This window comes from Eubalaena glacialis, chromosome 15 (assembly GCF_028564815.1).
Source record: "Eubalaena glacialis isolate mEubGla1 chromosome 15, mEubGla1.1.hap2.+ XY, whole genome shotgun sequence".
Lineage (NCBI taxonomy): Eukaryota > Metazoa > Chordata > Mammalia > Artiodactyla > Balaenidae > Eubalaena > Eubalaena glacialis.
In genome coordinates this window covers 20850301-20865125 of record NC_083730.1, presented here as the reverse complement: position 1 = coordinate 20865125, position 14825 = coordinate 20850301, and the positions used below count along the sequence as shown (strand labels likewise).

The window sequence follows — 14825 nt, the reverse complement described above, 5'->3', positions numbered from 1 at the left end:
GTCACTCCCCATCACTTGAGCATAGATTAACCTTCAGCCTTGTCAGAGCTTGAGCTGCCTGACCCAGATAGAATCTATATTTTTACCACATGGTCTGTTACTAAACTACTTACAGACAATCCAGAAATATGAAATAGAATGTAACTGACTAAGTGTGTCTACCAAGTGAAACAGTGTTGGGACTCGAAGACTTAGCTCAAAATTATGGTTTCAGAGAGGCCTTGCCTTTTCTTCCTATCTCAAACACAATTATTCTTTCCGTCCTCGCAAGATCTTGTACATACTTCTATCAGAACACAGCACATTTTTGGGGGGAATTATTTGCTTTCTTTTCCATTTCTCCTACTAGATTATAAGGTAATAAAAGGCTTTGTAATGTGCAGAGTGGTATACAGCCTGGAATAGAGTAGGCATTCAACCATGTTTATGGAAGGAATAAAGGTAGGAAGATAGAAAGGAAAGGAGGATGGGTGACTGTTTTGTGGATTACAGTAGTAGTTTTTAGCTTACTCAGGCCACAGCTCACCACCAGGAAAGCTGATGCAAAATGAATTTTAAATGAAGATTTAACTTTCAGGTAACAAAATTATCTGATAAGTAAACCACATAGAAAAATCAGTCACATTATCTCGAGGCAGGACTGATTTGGGTGATAAAATGTTGTGCTAGACTGAGCACCCACCATCAGACTCTGCAGAGAACCAATGCCATGGAAGAATCTTTTGATAAAGGGTGCTTTGCTTCTACACTAAAACTAGTTGTGTGATTTCGGGCAGGTATCGCACCTCTCCGTGCTTCAGGTTCCTAATTTACAAAATGGGAATAATCATCATAGTACCTGACAGGATTGCTCTAAGAATTAAATCCCATGATGTATGGAAAGCATTTAGTACTGTGCCTGGTACTTTGTTGAAGGGAGGAAATAAATGTTAGTTAGCTATTGTTGTTATTATCTGTGTATGTGCCATCAGTGAGCAAAGAGTTAGGGACCAAAAGAAGTGTTTTGTTGGTCTCTAATTTGACAATGCTTTCTATGGTTTTTTTTTTTTTTCAACTGAGATTATTGTTTAAGAAACAACTTCCTTGTTTCATTTCCTTAACTTTCAGCTCTATATAAGCACTTCCTTCCTTAAGAATTATCATTCTTCTCCTCTCAGGGATCTCTCCATTTGCTAAAGCTACATCCCTCCCCTGTTTTTCTTTTTCAGTGAATTGCTTGCCCATCTATGCCAATGGACAACTTAGCATTTGAAATGCATGAAGATGCAAAGCAGAATGTTGTATCTCTGGGGAAGATGAATACCATATCCAGAATGGTAAGAATGTAAATGGGGACTTACATCTTGAGATTAGTTCCCCCCATAACCTTTATGCAGAGCTCAGGAAACAGTCCCTCTTTAGACCAGCTCTCTTCAAGTGACCTTCTTCAGAAAGGTAGCATCTCCCGCTCTGAATATCTCCTGACTTGCCATCTCTCATAAACTCTTTTTTTTTTTTTTATAAATTTATTTATTTATTTATTTATTTTTGGCTGTGTTGGGTCTTCGTTTCTGTGCGAGGGCTTTCTCCAGTTGTGGCAAGCGGGGGCCACTCTTCATCGCGGTGCGCGGGCCTCTCACTGTCGTGGCCTCTCTTGTTGTGGAGGACAGGCTCCAGACGCGCAGCCTCAGTAGTTGTGGCACACGGGCCCAGTTGCTCCGCGGCATGTGGGATCTTCCCAGACCAGGGCTCGAACCCGTGTCCCCTGCATCAGCAGGCAGACTTTCAACCACTGCGCCACCAGGGAAGCCCCTCTCATAAACTCTTAACTCCTTTAGCTATTTAATGGCCCAGCTTTCTATGAATTGCTGTTCATGGCATTAATGAGTTGTTTATTGTTCAATATATTACCCTTATACAATGTTAAATTGAATATGTTGGTAAATGATTATGCTATACAAAATATACCATTTAAGAATTGATAATTTTTAAAATTTTTATACAGGTTTTAAAGATTATTCTCCATTTAGTTATTACAAAATATTGGCTATATTCCCTGTATTGTACAGTACATCCTTGTAGCCTATCTTACACCCAATAGTTTGTACCTCCCACTCCCCAACCCTTACCTTGCTCCTCCCCCACCTCTCCACTGATAACCACTAGTTTGTTCTCTATATCTGTGAGTCTGCTTCTTTTTTGTTATGTTGACTAGTTTGTTGTATTTTTTAGATTCTACATATAAGTGATATCATACAGTATTTGTCTTTGTCAGACTTATTTCACTTAGCAATAATGCCCTCCAAGTCCAACCATGTTGCTACAAATGGCAAAATTTTATTCCTTTTTATGGTTGAGTAGTATTCCATTGTATATATACCACCTCTTCTTTATCCATTCATCTGTTGATGGACACTTCCATATCTTGGAAATTGTAAATAATGCTGCTATGAACACTGGGGTGCATGTACCTCTTTGAATAAGTGTTTTTTTTTTTTATTATGTACCTAGGAGTAGAATTGCCAGGTCATATGGTAGTTATATCTCTAGTTTACTTGAGAAAGCTCCATACTTCCACAGTGGCTGCACCAGTTTACATTCCCACCAACAGTGTACGATGATTCCCTTTTCTCCACATCCTCACCAACATTTGTTATTTGTGTTCTTTTGAATATTTAAGAATGTTAAAGTAAGAATGTCTGTTAGAATTATTAGTGATCAAAGATTTGCTTGCGCAGAGAGAAAGACCAGGAACTCAGAGGGCAGTGGAAAAGGAGTCCTGGACATCATTGCTTATAAACATCATTTTAGCGGTCAGAGGAGTGAGGGCAAATTGGTCCAAAGGTTAGGGTGTGTATTTTCTTGGCAGCTTTCAGTAATGTGGATTGTAACTCAGAAATAATACTGCTGTTTATAGCATATATTTGTGATACGAAACCAGGAAATAGTAACGTAGAAATACATGGAAATATTGTGACTTGGAGATGGGTGGTGACTTGGAGGCTCGTATAGGTAATACACAGGAGGAAGGGAATTTAATGAAGCTATTTAATGAAGGAGGGAGGGGGAGAGAGAGACAGAGACCTGTCAGGCCCATTGATTACTGATATGTTGCTTATTCCCATGCATGTAGCTGTACATGTAAATGCATTTGTACATTCTGGAATCAAAAAGTTCTTAGAAAAAACTACTTATAACCTCTTTGATTTTCAGGTGAAGAAACTGGTAAATAGGGGCTGACTGACTTGGAATGCATGTCATATACAAACTTAACTGGGTACTTAATTTTCTAGTATTATTCTGTGCCCCAGCTCCTTATATTTTTATTTTTATCCTTGTTTATTTGGATGTCATCTGGGTATACGGGGTGTATGTGAGTGTGGGGCTGTGCCCCGCAGCCTGCAGTCCTTGCACTTGCCCAGCTGCTAGACTGAAGAGAAAGCCTGAGTCAGCCGCAGAGACATCAGTGATTCACCGGACACGGAATCTTACAAGTCAGAGGCCGAGGTCCTGGAGTGACAGCCACCGTGTACGGGCAGGCAGGCAGGACACGACAGCAATCTTCCCTGCACAGGGGAGGAAGAGGCTATCAGTTACAGGGGGCATGACATCAAAAGGGCTCCTTGGTTGCCAGGGGGACTGTGGAACACATCTCCGCACAGCTCTTTGGGTTAGCAACCACCGCAAGTGCCGTGCTTTCCTGTTGATGACTGAACATACTGGAGCTGGTCTGGTCCCAGGGCTAGAACAATGGTTAGCGGGGGCGGCTGGGGGGGCGGCGATCACGCAGGTGGTTACTGATTATACTTTCCACTTAGGAGGGAAGGCAGTCATGTGCATAAGTAAGCATGAGGCAGGGCTGGGGAGGGGGGCAGGGGGTGTACAGAGAGCAAGAGAGCAGCCGTCTTATGGGGCCTGACCGTACTGTGAGTGTACGTATGTGTATATTTATTTACGCATGTAGTATTTTACTCAGTATGTTTATCCCACAAATGCATTTTTTTAAATAAAGAGAAAATAAACCAAATTGAGAAAGGAGGCAATATTTCTCATGCATCAAGAGTAGAGAATAATGGCTTCATAATTTCTCCTAGGAAAACAAGAGGCAGTGGTCACTGGCGAGCATTTTCCTGGTGTGTCTCTTGGCCTGCACCATTACCACGGCATCTGGAGTCCTGATTCTCTCCTTGGTTTATGTGAACAACTCTCAGCCCCATTCAGAACCTGGAGCCCAGCCTCTGCAAACAGTAATTCCCATGGTGCAAAAGGCTGTTGATCCAAAATTCAAGTTTCTTAATCATTTACCTAAATCCAAGGTATGGATCACACTTATTAGGAAAAAGAATCATCTATTATAAATGGTGATTTCAAAACAAAGTTTCCATTGCTTGTTTTCTAAGCTTTGTTCTCTCTTCATTGGAAGGAAGCAGCTGCGAGCTGTTTGGATGAAGGGAAGTGAGGGATAGGGAAGGGGGAAAGTTGAGTGGATATTGGCTCCAGGCAGAATTTTTCTTTAGTAGATAGTTCTATGTTTGGCTACAGGGGAGAAGTGCAGGACAGCCCTGTTCTCTTGCCAAGATAGGTGTTCTTTTTTATGTCAAACAGAGACTGATAGCACTGCACGTACCACGTTGTCTCCTGGAGTCTTGCAGACCTATTCTTTCTCTTCCTTTTGGGGGCTCCAGTACTCACCACACCACCACTGCCTTTTCCCTTGTGCTTCCCGCTTACTCCATAGGCCATGGTGGCCTCACGTTCCTCAGGAGATGGCCTCCATGCTGATGATTTGCTTATGGCTTTTCAGGTGTTTGAGTTCCCCGGTGGTGCAAGCCAGCGGGCCTGGTACAGGAACAATGCCAAAGACGATCTCAGCATTGAAGAAGAGGCCTTTGGCAGCAGCTTGAACAGTCAGAGATCACAGACGACTCTGGGGACCCTGAGAATAAAAAGCAATGGCCTCCGAACACGGCTATCTTGTACAGGTATCACCTGTCTGCCCACGTTCTGCCCTTAAGCATTTGTTCTGTGTGTCCTCAGGCTATTATTTAGGTTGTTGCAAAACCTACTTAAATAAGTGATAGACAACATCCAGGCTTTGGCTGTGTACTCAGATTAGTTATCAGTGCCTTAAAGCATTAACCTGTTTGTTTTAATTATTCTTGGCGTCACTTTGAACTTCTTTCTTCAGTATGAAATCATTTTTCATACATTGTTAAGCTAAGATCACTGTTCCATCCTTTTTTAATATATAAATTTATTTATTTATTTATTTATTTATTTAATTTATTTAATTTTGGCTGTGTTGGGTCTTCGTTGCTGTGCGCGGGCTTTCTCCAGTTGCGGCGAGCGGGGGCTACTCTTCGTTGCGGTGCACAGGCTTCTCATAACGGCGGCTTCTCTTGTTGCGGAGCACGGGCTCTAGGCGCACGGGCTTCAGTAGTTGTGGCTCTCGGGCTCTAGAGCGCAGGCTCAGTAGTTGTGGTGCACGGGCTTAGTTGCTCTGTGGCCTGTGGGATCTTCCTGGACCAGGGCTCGAACCCATGTCCCCTGCATTGGCAGGCGGGTTCTTAACCACTGTGCCACCAGGGAAATCCCCTGCATTGGCAGGCGAATTCTTAACCACTGTGCCACCAGGGAAATCCCCACTGTTCCATCCTTTAAGCCAAAACTAAAACTGGTAGCTGTGATCTAATGATCAAAGAAACTACAGCTTCCCTCTAAGGAATAAAACAGTGACTGTAATGACAAACTAGTTTGCTGATGTTCAGCCTGGAGTCTCTGAGATCAGCCAGTTGGATGCCTTTTTGTGGTTTAGACCTTTCAGAATTCTTTGGAAGTGAAATTAGCGTACTTACTTGAATTTCAAATAAGTCATTAATTCTGAAATGTATTTATGGCTTCTGTATTCCAGACACTGGGGAAGCTGTAGTGACTAAGCCCTCATAGAACTTTCAGAGTTTGGTCTTACCCTGATGATCTTATTAATAGGATCAGCCAGTTTTTTGTGTGTGACATATTTCTGTTGTTGTTAATAAAACTCCTTTTTTATACTTGGACAATTCACTTGATTTTAAAATTTACAACAAGAAGAGAGATTAGAGCTTTATCTCTATGAGATTAAACCCTTCTTAGAAGAATACCTGGACACACAGTAAAAGCACTATGTTATTACTATTACTATTATTATTATCAACATTGTATGCAGACTTTTTCTTATCTGGAAAATACATACGCCTCTGTATGCATACACACACAAACACACGCAAGCACACACATGCATGTGTGTACACATGTGCCTGCAGTCTTTTCAGACTATCAAACTAGCATGAACTTAGAGCTCTAAATGCTCAGTGGGAGTGGTATTGCCCAAAAGGGGGCAAAAACTGGTTAGCAGGGTAAAAGTATTACTCTTTTTATGTATAAAGCATAGATGTACATGTAGTACATGAGCAGTATGTGTATATAGTATACAGATCTACAGTACCCCTATAGTGTTAACATTTCATAGGGTGGTGATTAGAAAAAAAAGTCTAACGAGGTACCTTAGAAGGGACGTAATGAAAAAAGGTTGAGGAACCTTGCTCTAAAGTAGTGTTGGATGAGCTCTTCCGTTTATGTTTCAGGGGACAGCAGGGATTGGGGTGGCTGATGATGGTGCTGTCGTTACCACGCACAGTGTTACAGCTGGCCAAGTGATCTTCCCTAAAAACACAGTACACTGGATAGAGCATGTGGGGAGCGAAGACTGCTTTTTCTTGCTCTTCTTTTCTACACATCATGAACTTCAGACCCTGGAAGCTGATGATGTAATTTTTTCTATACCTGAGGACATTGCTTCCAGGTCACCTGAGGTCTGTACCACTGCTGAGAACAAATCCCATGAGGGTATGCATTACATAGGTACAAAGAGGGCATGAATATTTGGGTTTCTAAGGTAGCAGTCAACAAAGTGACATTTGGGTAATGGGCTCAAGAGCACTGAAGGTGAATTGCTCTTTATTTTCCCTTACGAAGGACTGCTATAGGAAGCTACTGTATAGTGAATTGGTAGAAAGGTTAGGATATAGTTAATAAAAATTACTATAATTTTCATCTCTGAAAAGCCATATGCTCATCCAGGGATAACTTTGCTACAGGTAATGTAATTGTGTTTTCCTAATCTAATGCAGAGGTTCCCACAGTCTTCCTGAGGAATGGCTACTTTTGATCTCTTTCAGTAGTTACACTACCGCTGGAGGGATTGCTGATAATGCTGGGTATAGAGGGTCAGATGTGGATGCTGACTGTGCAAATGGGTGATGGCCCGTGAGTGGCACCCGGAAGGGGTTTTGTGGTAAATTTAGGAATCTAAGTAGTAAGATTTTGAGATTTATCTTGCAGCAGATCCTGCTCTAATGTTATAGGGAGAAGTAGAGGAAATGAGTCATTAGTGAGAGTGTTGGTAAGCATGGGGACCAGTGTGTATTTTTGCAGGAATTTATATTGACCATAAAATACCAATGCCCATACATTGAATACTTGGAAGATTTTCATAAAGATCACAAGTCTTAGGCTAATCGAGGTCAGCTCTTTTGACTGGGCCACTGAAAACCACACTGGTGCCAATGCTGCCCTATCCTCAGCTACCGCCCCTTCTATTGCTAAAATTTGTAGAATGTTTCACAAATATCTTATATGGTCTCTTATGTATTTCAGCCTGAAGGTGGAATTAGTTTCATTAGAACATTCCATAAGCAAAAAGAGGATGAGGGGGTCAGTCTTCCTCCCAACTTGGCAGAACTGGTTATCAATGCTGATTGCTCACAGTCTCCAGATAGCCTTGTGTGGAGATAATTTTATGACCTGAAAGGTATAGTATGTTATTTTGTGAAGGCTTTTTAGTTAAGTATTTATATATATGATTATATAGGTGTATTGGATTGAGACGTAATGTGTTTTTTACAGTGGGTCACAGTCAAGAGAGGTTTGAAAAGACACATTTCTCAACAGAGTAGGAAATGTGAGAAAAGGGCTGGAAACAAAAGAGAATGTGGAAAAAAGATTCAGAGTGTGAGGGGGGTGTGCTGGGGCTGGGGGATGCTGTAGGAGAAGAGGCTTATGAGAGAGGAGAGGCCAATTATGTAGCAATTAAGGGGCTTTAAATAGGAGAGTGACACAATGAGGTTTTTAATTTATTTATTTTTATCATTTTATTTATTTATTTTATTGAGGTATAATTGACATACAACACTATGTTAGTTTCAGATATACAACACAATGATTCAATATTTGTATATATTGTGAAATGATCACCACAATAAGTCTAGTTAACATCCATCACTATACATAGTTACAGATATTTTCCTTGTCACTGGGAACTTACAAGATCTTAGCAACTTTAAAGTATGCAATACAGTATTACTAACTATAGCCGCCTTGCTCCACATTACATCCCCATGATTTGTTTATTTTGTAACTGGAAGTTTGTATCTCTTGACCTCCTTCAACCATTTCACCTACCCCCACCCCCGCCGCTGGCAGCTACCACTCTGTTCTCTGTATCTGTGAGCTTGGGCACTTAGGCTGTTTCTGTATCTTGGCTATTGTAAATAATGCTGCAATGAACATGGGGTGCATATATCTTTTTGAGTTGGTGTTAGTTTTGTTTTTTGAAGTGATGACCAATCCAGCTGGATTGTGGAGAATAATTGGAAGTGGCCAGGTGAGGGGCAGGGTGATGAGTCAGGGGGCTCCTGCAGTCCCTCAAGTAGGGGATGATGGTGGCCTGCACTATGTGAGAGGGAAAGAATTGTTGAGAAGCAGAGAATTTAGAGACGCAGGACTGACAGGGCTTCGTTGACCGATTGAGGGGAGAGGTAGGGATTGGTATTTAGGATGACTCACGTTTTCCAGCCAGGTCCCCTGACTTGAATGTCTGTCTTAAAGAGGTCACTCTGTGTTAGAAATTTCAGGAGAGTTTGGGAAGTTAGGATAGTATCTGACAGTATCAGATCAATACCTTGGGGGAACATAGGATGTGGTATTGGCAATTCCTACCACATAAACTTTCTGTGACTCTAGAAGGGCTATGTACCTTACTGGAACTGCATTTGACTCTCCTTTTGTAGTACCATTTTGACGTAGTTTATCTTATTTTGTTTTTTAAACTTCCTCTGATTCAGGTTCAAAAGAATATCAATTTCCAGGAGGAATAATACAATTGGCACAATATTGGAAAAATAGAAGTGAACTAAGCAAGGATGAAAAAATTTTTAGTGAATTCCTGAATCAGGTAATTGAGAAAAATGTTTTGAAATTATTAAAACATTATTTATTTAATTATTATTTATTTAATTATTATTAAAATGGATGAAATATGAGATTTAGATTGGATTCATCATTTTTCTGGACAAAGGAAAAGGAAAGAGCTAGTCAAACACTGGTTGATTTGATCAATGCAAACTATTGATTGAGGCCTCATTGTGAATTTGGGAGCTTAACTTCTTGGCGTGGGTGGTTACATTAACAAAGAGACTGGATGCTCGTGAGATTTCTCTTTTCATTTTCATTTGTTTTAAATGCTCAAATGGCTGTATTGCTTAATGACTAAGAGCACAGCTGTGGCATCAAATTCCCTGATTCAGATCCCAGTTCTGCCACTGTGTGACCCTAGTATACTCAACCAACCTAGATTTTAATTTCATCTCATAAGGTTGGTGGCAACCTTAAAAGATTATTATAAGGGACAAGTGACATAATAAATGTAAAGGACATAAAAAATTGCATGTTCTCAGTGAGGGCTTCATAAATATTAGTTATTATTATAATTATATGAATTGTTAAGTTGCTGAGTTGAATGTTGGCTAAATAACTGGATTTCATGTTTCTTTTTCTTTCTCAAGCACCAAAATGCCCTCACTTTTAGTACACTCAGGATTTATAACCATGGATTAAGACAGCCACATTTTCATTTTAATGCAAATGAAATGGGATATGTAATAAGTGGATGTGCAAAGGTAATTTCTCTGTGAACCCGTTTTTTTTGAACTTTCCTTTTCAGTGCAGAAAGAAGCAAACAGGAGGTATTTCTTTGTTTTGGTTCACTTGTTGGTAACATAATAGGACTCTGTGCCAATGGCTTTCTGGGCCATTTCCACAGAGGATACTATGCAGGTCCTGCTAGGTAACTTCCAAGTTTGCTCTTAGCATGAGAGGGGGCTAAGAACATTTCAGAACTGATAAAGAGGTTTATCACTAATGGTGAGGGGCTGGAATACCTGCTTACATGTTCAGAGTTTTGCATTCTCAGGTAATGCAAGCATTTAATGTGCTCCACTTTGGGGACCGTGAAATTGGCTGTTTGCCTCTCAGTGTAAGATGAGTGGGGGGGGGGAGGTGTGGAGCACCAGCAGGGTGGCCATATATCCCCATTTATCCAGGATCCTTCTGACGCACACTTGTCATCTTGGTGAAGTTATTAATATCACCCCCTTTGATTCTTCAGAAAAATCACACGAAGTGGCATGTTACTACAGGGCTCCTGGGGAGATCTACAGGTAAAATGGGCTTCTCTAGCTTGTACCTGAATCAGTCTTGACAGAAAGAATCAGACCAGACTGAAATTCACCTTTTATGTCACCCATAGCAAAAGTTTTATGTTTTTAGAAGTGAAAGCTTTAATAAATTGGAAAAGGGCATTGTAATCTTCCACAAATTTAATTTCAAGGATCAGATTTTATTTTTGGTGTGCTTTGTGCTTATATGTGTGCATTTGTATGCACATTTAGTCTCTAACTCTTTTTTTAAAAGACCATTAGGATGCTGCTCTCCCAGAAGGCTGAATTTTCCCAAGCAAGTAGAAAGGAGGGCATAGAGGTGGTAAAACACTGCAATTTAAATCCTCTGCCTAATTAGGGAATGTAATTGATAACCCTTAATTAGAACATGGTGATTAATGTTCTTTTTGCATGATGTTCTACACTATTGAATTCACTAATGCATTCTGAGGGACATTTACTTTAAATAGAGCATCTTTTAATTTTTGTGGGACTTTGTCTCAGAAACAGGAGAGTTAATGGGAAGGATTGCCTCTTTTCTGCTATTTACCCTCTCTGAGAAGTCCCTTTATAACCATATGCTTTTGTCCATCTGTTCTTCACTATGAATACTAATCCTTAATGAATATTTGATTTTATTTGCTTAACTTCAGCACAGTTTTTTCCCCTCCTTAGGTGGGCATTATCAATGCTCAGTGTACCATAGAGTTTAACGTTCACATTGGAGATGTGATATTTTTCCCCACTGGAACCCAGCATTACATTAAGAGTACATGCGATAAGGAATTGCTTCTCATCCTTGCCTTCAGCACTGGAGAGCAGGTGAGAATAAGCCAGTTTAAGAGAGATTGCTGAGCGCCAGTGATGTGCAGAATACTCTGCTAAGCGATGTATCTGCATCGTAGGGGCCCTCAGTACATGTGTGCTGAATAGATGATTGAATGAATGAACTGGCTGAACGAATGTGTGAACAGAAGAATCAGATAATCTTTTCATTCAGTTATAAAGGGATCCAATACATCACATTCCCTCTTAACTCCCCCAATTCTCAACCAGCTGAGAAAAAAAGACCAAAGAGCAGTATATAGAGATCCAGGAAATCATTTCTATTACTAATCAAGCAGGTATTAGAGAATATGATTAATATCTGTGGGCAAGTGGGTTTCCTAATATCTATCTCCAGAATTGGGCTGGCCTTCCGACGTTGAGGTGGGCCCTTGTACTACCTTACAGCGTAGAGAAGCAGAGCATGATTTTTGAAGCTTTGCCAGTTCCCAGACAGAGAGGGAGGAGCTGAAGTGAGCATGGCTAGTTTATTCTTCTGGAATTTACTTGGCAGAGAGAGGAAAAGAAGAGTCTCTTGTATATGAAAAGAAACTTTAGGAGACGTGAAGTAACATTGAGTATGATTGAGCAGTGCTACCAAGAAGGAGTAGCGTTCCTTCCCATCATTCTTTGTTTTAAGCACATCTGATATATCATGATCTGTAGTATAAAACATACATTAAGAGGAATTGTTTATTGTATTAAATAGTTGTTTGCTTTTAAAAATTCACCCCAGTGTTCCTTAATTAGATAGAATAATGTGTTTGAAAAACAAGAATAAATAGTGGAATTTAGATTTTTGAACAGTCCTTAGGACTAGGTTCCCTGCTGAGACTGGGTGAGAATTATAAGAGTCTGGGTATTCCTGGGGCAAATCCAGGAACAGACAGACATTTCTCTTGGCCATGGTTCTTCCTACATGGAGACCCAACAAGATCTCCAGGGGAGAGCACAGCATGAATTCAGCAGTATCATCTACAGAACCTACGCCATCCTGCTCAGTGGTGCTTATTTCCCATGATGACACTTTCCTTCTTTGAGGGACACTGGAAAATTCCAGCATCTGCTTCTCTGGGTCTCTAAACCTTCCTGGGGGTACCTGGGATGAGGTTTGTGAAGAGCTCTGTGAGGAGGAGATGCAATGGAAAGCTAGCTGTAGACTCTCGGGGGGAAGAGGATTCCAGTGTCCCCTGCTTTTGGTGTGGGGCTCACCGCCACTGCCACCCCCTTGGTCATCATTCTCTACAGCTGTTATAAGAACAAATAGGAAGCAAAATGAAATCAAATCAAATATAAATAGGAAAAGAAGGGAAAAACTCATTAAAACAGCAAGTTAGAGTTAAAAAAATTAAGATCAAGAAAAGGGAATTTTAAAAATTAATTAAAGATTACTGTGATGTGAAAGGCTAATACCAACAAATTAAAACTTAAAAATATGAAAGAAGGATAAAAATAACAATTGAAAATTATTAAATACAAGTCAAGAATTAAATAATATAAATCTTTTGAAAAGAGAATAGAAGTAGAGGGTTGTTGTTTTTTTTAATGAAAAGAAGCAATTTAAGGGAGTGATCCACAACAGGGAAGGAAAAAATGAATCAGAATTTTGGGTAGGAGGGATTTTTTTTACATCTACCCCCACCACCAGGAATGTCTGATATGCATCTTGAGGGAGTATAACCCCTACTAACCCATTAGAAGGGGTATGAGGGGTGTTTCTAACTGGGATTTATTTTGCATAGGGGTATGAAGGGAAAGAGGAAGGAGGAAGAATAAAGAGAGTCTGAGAGACAGAAACACATGCCTAGAGAGAAACACAGAATGAGACATAGGGACACAGAGAGAGACATACATGCCCAGAGACACACAGAGATAGAGACATACAGAGAGACAGAGATCTACAAAGAGAATGACACAGACACAGAGAAAAAGAGAGGAACAACACAGATACACAAATAGAAGGAGACATACAGACATAGACACAGAGAGGGACAGAGACCCATAAAGAGACAGAGACACAGAAGGAGAGACACACAGATACATACATACCCAGACACAGACAGACCTATATACAGAGGGGCAGGGAAAGGCAGACATACCTAGAGACACACACACACAAAAAGTTAGGAGAGAGATTCAGAGACAGATAAACTCAGAGACACACACAGACACAGAGAGAGACAGAAACACAGTGAGAGACACAGAGAGACCCACATACATGCAGAAATTGAGAGGCTGGCTGAGAAAGAGCGGTAGTGTCAAGGGGGAGGAGTGCAGAAAGGACAGTAAGATCGTGATAGAGAGAGGGCACAAGGACAGACAGACAGAGTCAGAGCCAGCCAACTGGACAGCCAGGCCAGATAGGCAGAGATTAACGACTGTCTCTGGCTGTGCAGGAGGAGGACTACTTACCTGGCAGCCAGGTTAGCCTCCATCATGTGCCTCTGGGCATGGAGCTCTGAGAGGCCCTTTGGCCACTGGTCCCTGCTTACAAGTAGACTAAAGGTCTTGCTCCCTCTTTAAAGAGAACTACCTCCCAGTGGGATGGAGGTCCCTTCTAAAGAAAGCTTCAGATGCCTCAGCATCTCTAGCTATCGGTCAGACTTTCCTCATTCCCAGAGTCGAAATGGTGAGCTCCCCATGGCAAGAGAAGACAAGTGTACAAGGGGACCATTCGCAGGATTTCATAGCTCCTAATGTTACACAGCTATGTACCTACAGTCTTGAAAATGCCTTGATGGCTTTAAGATCTTTGTAGGAACCTGAGTAATTTGGTGCTGATACATCTTCTTTTTGTTTCCACTGTCAGTTGCAAACCCTTGACATGGACGATTATCTCCAGGCCACAGCAGACCACATCCTGGCCCAGCTTTTCTCCAAGCAAAGTGAGTTTAAGAAGATCCCCAAATTCAAGGAGGACCAGGCGATCAACCTGCCTTAGATTTGCTGATGAGTTCATATCTATTCTTTGCTCTTCATATGTTATTCTTGCTGTTTTTAAAGAAGGTCCACTTGGCTAATGAGCTTGGAGCTCTTTACAGAGTGATATTGGGAAAGCAGGTGTGAAGCAGCCCTGTGGGCTCACTTAGCTGATAAGATCATAGTCAATTCATGCTAAGGGAACATTTCAGTGTACTCTGTGCAGATTATCTATGGAGGGGATCTGATAAATTAAATTAATATATTTTTGTATGGATTTTAGTCACGTGTATATATTTGTTTATTTTCCTTTTGTTACTTCAAATTTATTACTCCAGAGGAAAATCCATTTTTTTTGCACATCACTGAAACTTAGTGCCATGCTTGTATTTTGGTTATTCATCACTGTGGAAGGAAGTAGGGAGATCAGCTTATGTATGTCGTACATACGGAGGCACTGGAACCCGGGTACATCTAACCTTGTCTGGAGAGTTTAGTATAGAACCTTAGGTTAGCCATTCTCAACGCTTTTGTTGACATGAAGATACTTTTTATAAAGCCCAAAAT

The 14825-nt window shown here is 40.8% G+C and overlaps 1 protein-coding gene across 1 annotated transcript; it reads left to right on the top strand.

The window, feature by feature from the left end:
• Positions 1-1232: 1232 nt before the first annotated feature.
• LOC133075916 (uncharacterized) lies at positions 1233-14280 on the top strand. Its single transcript, XM_061170378.1, is given in 10 exon segments — positions 1233-1316; positions 4074-4295; positions 4784-4938; positions 4940-4961; positions 6603-6830; positions 7675-7828; positions 9141-9250; positions 9861-9974; positions 11190-11336; positions 14149-14280. Coding segments are annotated over 10 exon segments (1368 nt in total).
• Positions 14281-14825: the final 545 nt, after the last annotated feature.